This window comes from Tiliqua scincoides, chromosome 2, assembly GCF_035046505.1.
Source record: "Tiliqua scincoides isolate rTilSci1 chromosome 2, rTilSci1.hap2, whole genome shotgun sequence".
Classification (NCBI taxonomy): domain Eukaryota; kingdom Metazoa; phylum Chordata; class Lepidosauria; order Squamata; family Scincidae; genus Tiliqua; species Tiliqua scincoides.
Genome location: NC_089822.1, coordinates 112,557,523 through 112,571,025, shown reverse-complemented (window position 1 = coordinate 112,571,025; position 13,503 = coordinate 112,557,523). Strand labels below are relative to the sequence as shown.

The window sequence follows — 13,503 nt, the reverse complement described above, 5'->3', positions numbered from 1 at the left end:
AATTGTGCAAATCTTGATCCTATTTGCAAAGTATGAGAGAGCCCAGTTATCAGATGGGTTGCCCTTTCAGCAGCACCGCTTCTGGCCAAGCATCACTTTGCAACTCAGAAGCTGAGAGGTGGTCTGCAAAGTGATGCCTTGGCAGAAGCAGCACTGCTGGGAGAACCCAATTATCATGTGGGCCACATAAAGAGCTTCCCACAGGTACATTTGTTATCCCTGTTGTAGCCTGTACATCTCCCAGCAGACAGCCCAGCTGGTGCTTCCGTTCCCTAAAGCAAAGAAAGTAGTTGACCATGTACTTTCCATTTAGCCTGCACTATTCTTCTCCACCCCAAATCCAAGGCAAGCACCTGGATGCTGGAGGGAAGTATGCATATGTTTCCCAGGCTGTTGTAATTGAGGGAGTTTCCCATGCCCATGCACACTTGCAGTATTTTTGAGGGGTTAGCTGCCATCTGTAGGAATACTTTCCTAGCCTTACAGATGCCCCCAATTACTGTCCTCTGTCATCTACACTTCATCTGAATGAGCTCAGAAATAAGATAAAGCTAATAACTTGAATTCCATTGCCAGCATAACATTCTCTTTTAAATAAATTCCTTGTTTACAAAACCTTTGGCCACTTCCACAAAACTGGAAGTGGAGCACGATCGCTCCATTTTCGCTTCTTGCAGGCTGGAGAACCCTGCAGACGCTTGTGCAGGGCTCCCCGCACCCCCAGGACGCTGCTGCAGGGACTGGTGAGCGCATCCCAGTCCCTGCAGCCCCGTTAGCGATGCAATCCTGGGGATCACGTCACTGCCTTCCCCCCTGCCCCCACCCCTTAAGGGGGCAGAGGCTAGGGCCCTCAGGCTGGGGCGTCACGATGCCCCAGTTTGAATACCACTGAGTTATACCTATTACTGGGTATTTTTGGGATGCTGATAATCCAAAAATGGCATCTGTTTCGCCCTGTCACTTCTAGTTTTGGAGATACAGCATAGCTTCATTAGTGAATGAGGAAGCTGCTTGAACCATTCACCAACAATGCTATGCTGTATCTCCAAAGCTAGATGTGAAAGGGCAAAACTGATGCCATTTTTTTTAATCAGCACCCCAAAATTCATATAAAATTACCATAAATTTTGAAAAAAAAGTTTAAAAAAAATTTTTTTCCAGTTTCTCAGGCCTGTGTTATTTGGGTGTGTGTGATTTATTTTTTTAATCCAGAGGTAGCAGCTGTATCAAATGATTGATAATATTCATAATCTTATAGCTTATTATTATTCATCTTGATATCTGACAAGGTGTACACATGGCTTTTGAAGCTGTACATTCTGTGCACTGGGATCTTTCTAAAGTTCAAGCAAGGAGCGGTGCTCATACCCCTCATCTCCAGGGGGATGGTGTACATGCCTAGGGGTGAGGCATACACCCTCCTGTTCAGTTCTACTGCAGCATCATTAAAAATGGTTATGTACATAGGCTCTTTCATTTGAATTTTGTAGAAGGGAATAAAAACCCTTGTAGATTCATTCTGCCCAAGGTGCTTTTTCCCTTCCTAGGTTGCTAGCGGTTTGCACTCACTCACATATGCTGAATGGCTACATATACAAAACACCTGGGCAGCTGCACAAGACCAGACCATTTCTTACAGGGTATACCAAGGCAATCTTGATGCTCCTGTTCAGCCTGAGGAGGCGATAGCATAAATCTGGAAGGGATCCAGCCCCGTGCAAAAGCTTGTAACATACACCATGATGTTTGTGCAGCACTGAGCAGCAGCTGGCAAAATAAACCAGATTTAGCCACTTGCACCTGAGGAGCCGCATGGCAATTTAACGCAGCCCATGTTAAGGAATGTACCTGGATGATGCCTGGTCCACCCCCATTTGCCACTCCATACTATGGAGGCCTGTACAGAGGCTTCTTTCGACTTGTTCTGTATGGTATGATTTGCAGGTCCCCAAGTCGCTTACTTCAAGTAGCTGTGCCGAATAAACACAGAATGGTGTGAACTTTCTGCTGTTGAATCACTTGTTCATGTAGTTGAAGAGCAACTGCAACTTCTTGGTTGTTGTAAATCATACCAAGAAATGTTCTTTAATTGTTTAGTGTTTATCTAAACATTTCTACCCCACTCTGCCTTCAGTTCCAGATCAGTGGCAGATAAATTAAAACACACAATCACTATCCTTGAACTGAGCATCTATTGGTCATAGCAATCAAGAGTGGGTTCAAGACTTCTAATTTCTATCTTCAGTTTGGGTTGTGTGTGTGTGTATCTAGAGCAGGGGTGCCCAAACCCTGGCCCTGGGGCCACATGCGGCCCTTGAGGTTTCCCAATGTGGCCCTCAGGGAGTCCCCAGTCTCCAGTGAGCCTCTGGCCCTCCGGTGATTTTTTGGAGCCCACACTGGCCCGATGCAACTGCTCTCAGCATGAGGGCAACTGTTTGACCTCTCACATGAGCTGTGGGATGAGGGCTCCCTCCACTGCTTGTTGTTTCACATCTGTGATGCAGTAGCGGCTGCAAAGGAAAGGCCAGCCTTGCTTTGTGCAAGGTCTTTTATAGGCCTTGAGCTATTGCCACACCTTCATTCATTCATATAAGTTCATCTTTAATAAAGTTCATTCATGTAAACTTATGCAAATTTATTCAAATTTTAAATGTAAATTAATTCTTTTTTTCCCCGACACAGTGTCAGGCCCCCGACACAGTGTCAGGGAGATGATGTGGCCCTCCAGCCAAAAACTTTGGACGCCCCTGATCTAGAGCCTCAGCTGAAAGTTCTCCTTTTGAATCATCTTTCTTTTTGATAAGCCCACCTCTGTGTGTGTACATGTGTGTCTGTGTTTGGAGGGTTCTGTTGCCTTTACTCACATTCAGTACTTCTTCCTTCCCAAGCCCCTTGTAGTCAACCAAGACGGCCTGCCCTTAGTCCGGGTGGGTAGGTGGTTGGGAAATCATTCTAAGACAAAGCATATAATCTTTGGTGCAGAAGACCTTCAGATCAGTCCTCCGCATCTTTAGTTGAAAGGATCTCTTGTGCACATGGCTGGGAAAGAACCTGTGTTTGAGACTTTGGAGACACTGTCCATCAGAGTAGGTAGTACTGAGCTATGCAGATCAATGATCTGACTTGCTATAGGGCAGATTCATATGTTGTCATATGAGAAAGAGGAGAGAAACCAGCTTTAACAAAAGCTCAAGTTGGGCCAGTGATTAGGCAAGATGTTAAACTTCTTGGCTACTGTCCTGCTGGTCATTGAATCACATTGCAGAGGCTGAAGAATTGGACTGTGAAAGGTAAACAGCTGGCTACAGTTTGAAATAGTCAGCCAGACTCAACAGGAAGGAGAACCGATTGGCTAAGCATCCCAACTGTGGTCTTTCACAAGAAACCACCAAGTGTCATGAGCTGCAACATGGCCTGGCATTCTTCATCCACGAGATGTCATTGCACACCCTGATTTAGTCCTATCTTATTTTCCTCTCCTCCTTTCCTCCCTTTTGTACAGCTGCCGAACCAGTAACAGAAAGAGCCTGATCCTGACAAGTACATCACCGACGCTGCCACGGCCTCACTCTCCACTCCCAGGTCATATTGGTGAGTTAAGCCCTTGACCTGCCCCATCCTTTTGAGAATTCCATCCTTGCTGAAACTTATCCAATATTGTATGTGGCCCACATACAGCTTGGGCCCTGTCTCTGTGTCCCTCCTCATTCTTCAAACAAGGCCTAGTCTATCTACTTTAACAAAGCATAGTTCCCAGGACCTGCTGTTCCCAAACCCCTGCATACCCCATATTCATAAAGTGCCCATGATTACAGCTTAGAACATACTAGCGTAAGTCGTTTGCTCTTTCCCCCCTTCCCATCTTTTAAAATTTGATGTTCCTTCATATCATCACAACTATCCAAAACTGGCTGTTCCATAGTCACTCTCAACTATGTATTTTTCCCACAGTACAAGATGTCCACACAAGTCTAAAGAAAAATGCCACTCTCTGTTCATGTCCCTCCACCAAAATCTATCCTGATAAGTTTCTCATGTGTTTAGCTGCGGTCATGAAAAGAAAAAAAGGCTCCAAAGCTGTTGTACTGGGTTGATCCAGATTTTGGCCTGGATTGATCATCCATTTTTCTAGTTCTCCTGCGCATCCAAGCTGTAGTTTTCCCACAGATTTTCTTTTTCCTTCTCTAGATGCTTCCAGACCATGTGTCTATCATTCTGTCCATATACAGTGTGAATGTTGAATCATCTTCTCAGCCGTCCATCTTTCAAGTTGGTAGTCTGTCCATCTATCTGACCCTTTCATCTTTTCCTCTGACTAACTATTTAACTATTCATTTGATGGTTGATAATCTATCCACCACTGTCTATCCAATATTCTTTTCTTTCCACCCATCTTATTTGTTTATCTACCCATTTGACGTTGTTGCTTGGTCTCCTTCCATCTTCTCTTTTCATGTTTAAGATTCTCCTTTGTATCTCTTTCCATTTCAGTGGCTTCTTGAAGGAACTTTTCCAACAAGTTGGACAACCTTTAACAATATGGCATGCCCTGATGAGAATAAGGCAGCTCCTTGAGATAGGGTTATGGATTTTGATTTGGTCATGGTCTGTTAGCAGTCTCATGCAACAGTGTGTGATTCCTTCTGTGTGTTCTTTTCCTGCCCTGTCCACAGGTAGCAGCCCACTTGACAGCCCTCGGAACTTCTCCCCCAATACACCTGCCCACTTTTCCTTCGCTTCTTCCCGCAGGTAAGAGCAGTTCCTCATTCTTTGGGGCTCAGGTGTTAAATTTTCTGTTTGGAGGATGTATAACATAACTGAGGTTTATTCATAAAGGCTATAAACCTATCATGTGGTAGAGGCTGATGCCAGAATTGGTGAGGAAGAATCCAGCGGCTACCACAGCCATGCGCATGACACATGCAGTCATACCTTTATCAAAAAAGGGAAGCTGAAGAACAAGAAAAGGGAACAAGAACCTACCATAATCTTAACAAAAACCCACCTTTTCTTATTTATTCAGTTCACATCTTGCTTTTTGCCCTATAGGTCTTTAAGGTGGCAAACATCAAAATAAACACACACAGTCAAAATTAAAGAATAAAGCCATCCAACAAAAAAGCCCACTGGAAATTACATTTGTTCTTATCCCAGCAGCTTGATCAGCTTTGACTGATCAAACCAGACCTTTGATCAGTCAGAGCAATCAAAGTGTTCCCAAGATGGCCTGTCAGTAATTCCATGAAGACCCACAAAAATGAAATCCAGAAGCATTAGCAAGAACAGCCTCCAATAGCTTTAATTCCATCTGTGAAATTTGTTGTTTATGTTATTGAGGGCTCTGCCTAGTTAAACTGTGTGGGTTTCTCCATCATTTTTCTCTGTTTCTCCATACCATCATGGGTCCTCAGTCCTAGAAGTCCTCTTCTCTCCCATCCAAGAAGCTAGCACTCTTAATGTGCAACATATATTCAAGTCCCAGAAGGAGGGGCAGGACCTGGCCCAGCTGAGTTGCAGTTCAGACCTGCCACTGATGGTACAGTGAGTGGATCTGGGTTCTCAGTAGGGCAGCAGCATCCTTTCAAGGGATGGGTAAGGCCTGGCTTAAATGAGATACACCATAGGCCTGCCACTGATGGTATGGCAGGTAGAACTATTCCCTAGCAACAACCATTTAATGAAGGATAAAGTCCTACCAGCTTTCAGTGACTGGCTCCAGAGGCAGGGCCATCTAGGAGCAAAGGCCCAGGGTATACAGAGTGACTAGAGCCCCTTTGGATTTCAGATCACTTGCACAGTACAGAAGAAAGGGACAAAACCCATTCATAGCCAGTTCTCATGTTCTTTCTTACTTTGCCCTGTCCAGTCCCTCGTCTCCCCATTTTACTACCTTACCATAGGAAGACTCCTCACAGGCTCAAGAGGACAACTGTGTGGACCTGGCTGTCATTCTATGTTTGATCTACCAGACCAGGCTGCTAGAATGTGGCATACAGGAACATTTTGAGGCAGTGGAAGAATCTACACCAGCTGCTCTCCACTTCCCATCTGCTCTCTGCTCTTTTTATACACATACCACTTCTCCCTCCCACCTCCATCCCTCAAAGTCAGAGAATAGACTGTGAAGTTCCATCTTGACATCAACGAATTACTGAGTAGATTCACTCTGGGTTGTTTACTTCTCACTGTTCTGTGATTTTCTTCATTGGGCTTAAATGCACAAACAGTTTTATAACAGGAGTATGATTAGAAATTGCCTTATGTCATGGAACCTGCAGAATTCCTTCTATTACAGTGTATATGTTTTTGTGTGTGATATACTTACTTTCTTGTATGGGTTGCATTGGAGCCAATCTCCTGGGCATTATGAATGAATGGGAGATGCTTAATTCATGTTATAGGAGGAGGCTGCCATCATAGTCAGTGTCATCTTTTAAGGGCCTCCTCATGCATTATCGTTTTCTGCATGAAGATTTAATCTGCCTGATTTGTGCTGTTTTGACAGGAAAACACATGAGCCATATATTACAGCTACTACAAAGTTGTGTTCTTTCCAGCATAATGATTGATTCCTATGCAGGAGATTATAGCATATGAAATAGCCATTTGAACTATTAGTATTGAGGGATGGGGTGACTGCTTTGGGTAGTAGGTAACCAAAGCTTTTCTGACTTGATACCTGCAGGACCAGATACCAGCTATGTCAGGACTCAGGACTCACTAGGCAAAGTTCAAAAGTTATCATTTGGAAAGCATAGATCTAAACAGAGTTATTCATTAGCTAGAATCAAACCTAAAGTATCTGAGGAGGCTGGGAACAAGATGCAGGGTGCAAGCAAATGCAAAAGAGCCAGAAAGCCAAGACTGTATCCCTGCATGAGGAACACAAGCATGCAGAAAAGAAGGTCCCTGGTTCACGTCTGCCATGGACACTTACCCTTATAGCCTTTCCTTATTTCTGAAATATGGGAGAACGGGGGAAAGGGAGCTATGGGGAGAATTCTTGTGTAGGTCTCTGATTAGAATCACTCCTTGAGTCAGAATCGCTTCTCTTGAGATGAGGCTCCTGAGTGTCTTGCAGTTCTTCTCTCATTGAGCCAGATAACTGCAATGCAACTGAATCCCACTCGCCTGCCAACTTTAAATCACTGCACTCCTGTGCCATCTTATGGCTTCCATCAGGGCTCTCATAAATTACACTTTGGTTTATTTAGAAGAGGGGAATTGGAAATCTGTCATCATAGAGAGTGGGTTGACAGAGGAGAAGTGCGTGAACATTGATAGCTACTAACTAGAACTGAGTTTGGTTTTCAGCTTTTAGCACTTGAAGTTCTAGAGAAGCACCAGAAGTACTAGAGAACTGTTCTTTTTCTCCTTCCAGCATTCTCAGGTTGCATTCTTTTTTTCACATCCTAGTGTGCTTTCCAAGCTAGCAATTTGAATTGTAAGTTTAGAGCTAGTAAAGATGACCGCCTCCATGCATTTATGTCTACTGGCAGGAACATGGTGGCCTCCATGCATTTGATTTCAATTACTATGATTGGATACCATTTTGTTGTTTTTTAAATGAGTCACACTAGAAGCATACTAGAGGCATGCTAGAAGCATAACTTCCTCCTATTCTCTGTTTAAAAAACAAATGCAGCATGGCCAGTGATGTCAAACGTAAGGCTTGCTGGCCTGTTCAGGCCCCGGAAGCTCCTTGTCCTGTGATAATTGGGCTCTTTGTCAATAATCTGGTCATTATCTGGTCTCAACTGATTATCTGCAAAGTTGTAATAGGAACGGTTGTAATAGGAAGGTCTGAAAGAAATTGCCAGCACTTATCTCTTTCTATTGTTCTGTAAGCCAGGCAATGCATGCAGATCACTGATAGAAGTGATATGTGATAACCGGACATGAATGCAGATAACTGATAAAAGTAATGCAGGCATATGTGCTATGCAGAAAGAAGTGTGCTTCTGTTTGCCCCATCTCCAAAAGAATATTGTGGGGAAAGGTACAGCGAACCCTGTACTTTGTATAGAGATGCAAAGAAAGGCTACCAAAATGATTAGGGGGTTTATAGCTTGGGGTAAAAGGGGGCAGGGTGAAGATGAACGTTTATGAAATTAGACATGGTTTAGGTTGGAAAGCACAGAAAGTCACAATATAGCAGTACCCAGACACCAGTACATGACAGACAGGACCATTGCATACTGGACAACTGTGTCCCTATCAAATGTGCCTGGGTCATTGGGGTCCATGGACGTTTGGGGTCCAGTTTGTCGGCGTTCCACACATTTATGTTCCAATATAAGATATACATTTACATATTCTGTGCTTCTGTGCCATTCAGCTGCTTGGATATTCTTTACAGACAGCTTTTATCTTTTATTTGGCAAGTGCCTTTGGCAATGTGCTAGATTAGCAGTGCTCATAGTTGCATCCACTGCATGCCCAGAATATGATCCCCATCCAGACAGCATCCGAGTGTTCTGCTTGGGTACTGCATGAAGTCTTCCTCATTTGGAGGATGGGGACACGCTAGGCCGGGGTCTCCAAACCCTGGCCTGGGGGCCAGATGCAGCCTGCAGCAAGCCTCATTCCAGCCCGCAGCCAGCCTCTTACCCATGAAAGCCTCTGGCCCACTCAACTGAACATGACCAGAACTGTGCTCTGATTGTGTCTGCAGGGTGTTCTGAGGGCCAGAGAGGTGGAATGAATGAGCCCATTCATTCATTTATTCACTTATCTAAGTTCCATCTCTAATTTATTTATTTAAATTTTATATTTAAACTTTTTTCCCCAGCCCTCTACACCACACTAGATATTTGATACGGCCCTCTGGCCAAAAAGTTTGGAGACCCCTGCTCTAGGCCATTGTTTCTCAAACTGTGGGTTGGGACCCACTAGGTGGGTCATGAGTTAATTTCATGTGGGTCCCCATTCATTTCAATATTTTATTTTTAATATATTAAAATGCTACCATTATGCTTGATGCTACCATGGGATCTGACTGCATTTGGGGAAATGTTACAGACCTGTACTTTTAACAAGCTACTATGTATATTCTTTTAACAATGATAGTAAATGGGACCGACTCCTGGGTAAATGTGGATAGGACTGTAGCCTAGAATTGTTAAAAAGGTTCCTGCTTGATGATGTCACTTCCGGTCATGACATCACTTCTGGTGGGTGCTGACAGATTCTCATTCTAAAAAGTGGGTCCTGGTGCTAAATGTGTGAGAACCAGATGCAAGGGAGGGCACCAGGATGAGGTCTCTTGTTATCTGGTGTGCTCCCTGGGGCATTTGGTGGGCCGCTGTGAGATACAGGAAGCTGGACTAGATGGGCCTATGGCCTGATCCAGTGGGGCTGTTCTTATGTTCTTATGTTAACCACTGCTCTAAGCAGTTGCATTGTCTGTCCAGTGTCACAGAAGGCCATGTGACAGGATATCTGGGCGGATGTGACTGCCCAGAGCATCCCTGTCCCCCAATTGAGGGGGACATCACGTGGTGCCTGAACCAAACCAAAAGGTTTGCTCACCAGGTGAACAGATCTGTGCAAAAGCTGGATTCGGCCTCTGGGCTGTGGTTTACTTGGCTCTGTGCTAGATCAGTGGTTCCCAAACTGTGAGCTGTGGCTCCTCAGGGAGCCAGGGAAGCTGTGGAATCCTTGTGAAAAACCTGCTGCTGTATACAATGTATAAAATTGTAGCCCTAATGGGGAGGTGTGGCCAATGACCCAGTAAGTCAAGAGAGCCACCAGTTGAAAATGTTTGGGAACCACTGTGCTAGATAAATATTTGACTCCTCTTCCTGTCTAAGTGCCCGATCCAGAGCCTGGCATGCTGGCTTACCACTGGTGGGCACTGTCACAAACATTGGGCATGCTTACGAGCCTTACCGCAGGTTCAGTGCTGGAGCTATCCCAGCATGAGATTGGAATGTGCTTAACTTTGGGAGGTTGGCCAGGTAGTTTTCAGTCTTCCATTCAGGCAATCTGATAACATCATTACAGCCAAGTTATAAATTTCCAAGCCCAGAGGAAGGGGGAATTGTTCTCCCTTTCTCTGCCAGTCACCCATGAGGGACCCATTTGTTGGGAGATCAGAGAGAATTATCCTATTGCTAAACCATAAGTGAAAAGGACTGGGGATTCCTTACCACTGAAGGAGCTTAGGCTAGTCAGGGTCATAAGGCTTATGATTGTTTTGCATGTTTGCAGTCCTTCCAGCTGGCTTACAAATTTCTCCCACCGTCATGTGCGATGGAGTACCATCTCAGCTCCATCTGCTGGGCTTTAGTAGTTATTGCATCCTTTTGGTGAAAAATTTTTCTTATTATTTATATTGTTTTGACATTTAATAAATTAGTTATATTTTGATCCTTGAGTCCAGATGATGGGTAATTCAGTAGATTATTACATCTCTTCACAGACACTACTGTGGGATTGGTTTTTAATATGAACCACTGGGGTTCAGTTCTCTCCTGGAACCTTTTCCCCCCAGATGGCCCTCCTCTGCCTGGTCTCTATAGCCTGGCATGATGGCAGCAGATACAATCTGCCAAGGTTTTTACCCATTCAGCTGCTTGTTTAGTAAAGGGAAAGTGGGAAGGAGGAAGAGTGTGTGTGCTTGCTAAGCACTAGGTGCTCCTCCCCTGGGTCAGCCTGCTTCTCTTGGGAGTTCCTTTCCCTGACAAACTTCAACAGGGGAATTGTTGTCTCAGAGTGTACATCAGTGTTGTGCTGTTCTCTGGAATGACTTCAAACCCCATAGACCTAAAGAAGGCATAATTGGTCAACATTTAGTGCACAGAGCGTTAACAAGTTCTTCAAGATAAAACTAATCAGATATCACCAAATCTGAAAGATTTATTGCCAATGGTCTTCTGTGGTAAAACCAGTTCACACAGTCCTTGTCCCTGTGGCCAATTCCTTGTTTCTGGTCCAGATACACTTGTAATCCTAATCCATCAGGAGCACATTGTGCACTGCTTCATTCATAGCATTGAGCCTATGTGGGTTGTAGGTTGGAGATTGTAGCATAAGAACAGTACTGCTGGATCAGGCGCAGGGCCCATCTAATTCAGCTTCCTGAATCTCACACTGGCCCACACAAGACAACAAAAGACTTGCATCCTGTTGCCACTCCCTTGCATCTAATAGCAGTGAAATGGCACTCTCTGGCCTTCAGGGTGAGTGTATGTCTAATTCCATCTGGCTACTTGCCTCCACAGGTCCCCTTTCTGCTGCCTGGATTGGATTAGGAAGAAGGAGATGAAGCAGAAGAGGAAGTGGGCTACCACATCTCACTGCTCTCTTCTCCACATTTCCTCGACCCTTCCACTCTTCCTTTTGCAATCCAGGAAGTGGGAGAGGCAGACTGGCGCATTATCTGATAAAGATGGGGGATCATTTGGCATGCCACCTCTGACGCCAGGCCTGGGCCAGCCCTGCACAAATTCATGGAGGCTAGTTATTGTCTTGGGCTATTATTCATGGTAAATAAATATTCGTCCATGAACCTTTGTGGGTCCACATCCTTTCTGTTTGTAGAATTGTTCAGACATCTGTTACCTTAAGGAAATTCCCTGATATTTGCAGGAAACATAACAACATCCAATTAATGGACTTATAAGTGGACTTTAGAGGGAGTTTCTTTGGAAACCAATAAATGGCCTGTTATGTCTGAGGAAGTTGATCTTGAGGTTGCTCAAATTGAGATTATTTGGCATTGAGTCACTTTTTCTAGTCAGCTGCATTTCTAGCAAACCAGCAAATGAGGCACTCCTGACTAATCACGATCTCTACAAAACTGGATTTTTATCATAATTGCTTCTGCTCCCCCCCCCAAATTATGTTCTCTCAAAATTCACATTACTTTTGATCATTTCAGGGCAGATGGACGGCGCTGGTCCTTGGCTTCCCTGCCTTCGTCTGGATATGGAACCAATACTCCCAGCTCCACTGTATCGGTAAGAACTTTCTGCCACTGAGAAGACTTGGGAGGCAGGATGAAGTGAACTGGATATGAGAGTTATTTATTCAACAATGGCTAGGCTGAGTTGGGGCAACTGAGAGCAGCTAAGCCAAGCAATTATAATTACTACATATGGAGGAATAAATTGCTAAAACTATGTGCAGGCCAACTGTTCACAAGATCACAAGTACTCACATGTGTAACCATCCACACATCAAAAAGGCCTGGGTATGCACTGGAGGAATCTGCATTCTACATAACTCCCCATGTGGTGATACAGCGACACCAGTGCAATTTCCGTTGTATTATGTGGGGGAGTTTTGGCATGTTGAGGTCTCTTTGGCAAGGGAACATTTTTTTCTTGGGTAAACCCCAGCAGCTACCATGGGTCAACTCACATCTGTGCAAGCTCTAGACATGTTGCCGAACCCACCCCCTTCCCAGGCCTGATCTGCCACCCCATCTCCCATTCTTCACACCCTGCCCCCATTCCATCCCCTCCCCACCTCCCTCCCTGCCCCTGCATAAGCTTATCAGTGGCTGTGGGTGTTTACTGGCCTCCACCATGTGGACCCAGCTGCTCACCACTGGTGGAAGCGGCCAGGCTGCATGTGCTTGCACTATCATGTCTGTAAAATCGTTTATGCTGCTGGAATGCTAGCACTCTGGGTTGTGTAAACCAGATGGCTTTTCTTTCTGCCTGGCTGCCATGGCTGCCTAGGGAACTTCTGCAGGGAGGGTCTGTAGCTCCTCTCTTATTTAGCAGGGGGAAAGCTACTGGCCCTCCTCATCCCAGCAGTGTCTTTTTCTAGCAGCTGTCTGCTGATGTTCTTTTTGCATCTTTTTAGATTGTGAGCTTTTTTGGGACAGGGAGCCATTAGTTGTTTGATTTTCTCTGTAAACCGCTTTGCGAACTTTTTGTTGAAAAGCGGTATGTAAATACCGTTAATAATAATACTGTTAATAATAAATAATAATGATGTTAGATACACGAAAACAACTGATGAGGCAATGTGTCGAAAGAAGCAGACTGTCTGCCCATTTATGCATGTTCTTCCACAACTTAGTGCTGGTCTCACTTTCTTTGGGCCCACTTGTATCCAATTTTCTAGCACGAATGCAGCCCCAAGGTAAGGGAACGGACATTTCTTTACCTAGGCCCCCATAACTACCCACCCCACTGCAGGATGCAGCACCCGCCCCATTGGCATGGCTGCATCAGCGCTGGAAAGTTGGATAGGATTGGACCCTTAGAAATGTACTAAGTAATGCTATGCTTAGGGAATTGTGGTGTAAGTGTTTGGGTTACTGTGATGACATAGGGACTTATCTCCAGATCAAGAGATCTAGTCACATTATTTAGGTTAATTTCAGACTGACTCATTCTAACATCATATTTAGTTAGCAGTTGGATTATGTTTTTACTCTCTGTGACAAAGTGTTGTATATGTTACAAAGCTAAGCATTCTGTATATCAACACTGAACCATATTCCAGAGCCAAATGTACTATACTGTCAGATACATATGACGATTT

General features: G+C 44.6%; 1 protein-coding gene across 1 annotated transcript in view; it reads left to right on the top strand.

Moving 5' to 3' along the window:
* MAST1 (microtubule associated serine/threonine kinase 1) overlaps window positions 1–13,503 on the top strand; it is a 74,638-nt gene that overhangs the window by 20,174 nt on the left and 40,961 nt on the right. Inside the window, exons 2-4 of the mRNA XM_066618318.1 lie at window positions 3,503–3,591; window positions 4,674–4,749; window positions 11,885–11,963. Coding sequence (XP_066474415.1) covers window positions 3,503–3,591; window positions 4,674–4,749; window positions 11,885–11,963 — 244 coding nt within the window. The remainder of the gene's footprint in view (window positions 1–3,502; window positions 3,592–4,673; window positions 4,750–11,884; window positions 11,964–13,503) is intronic.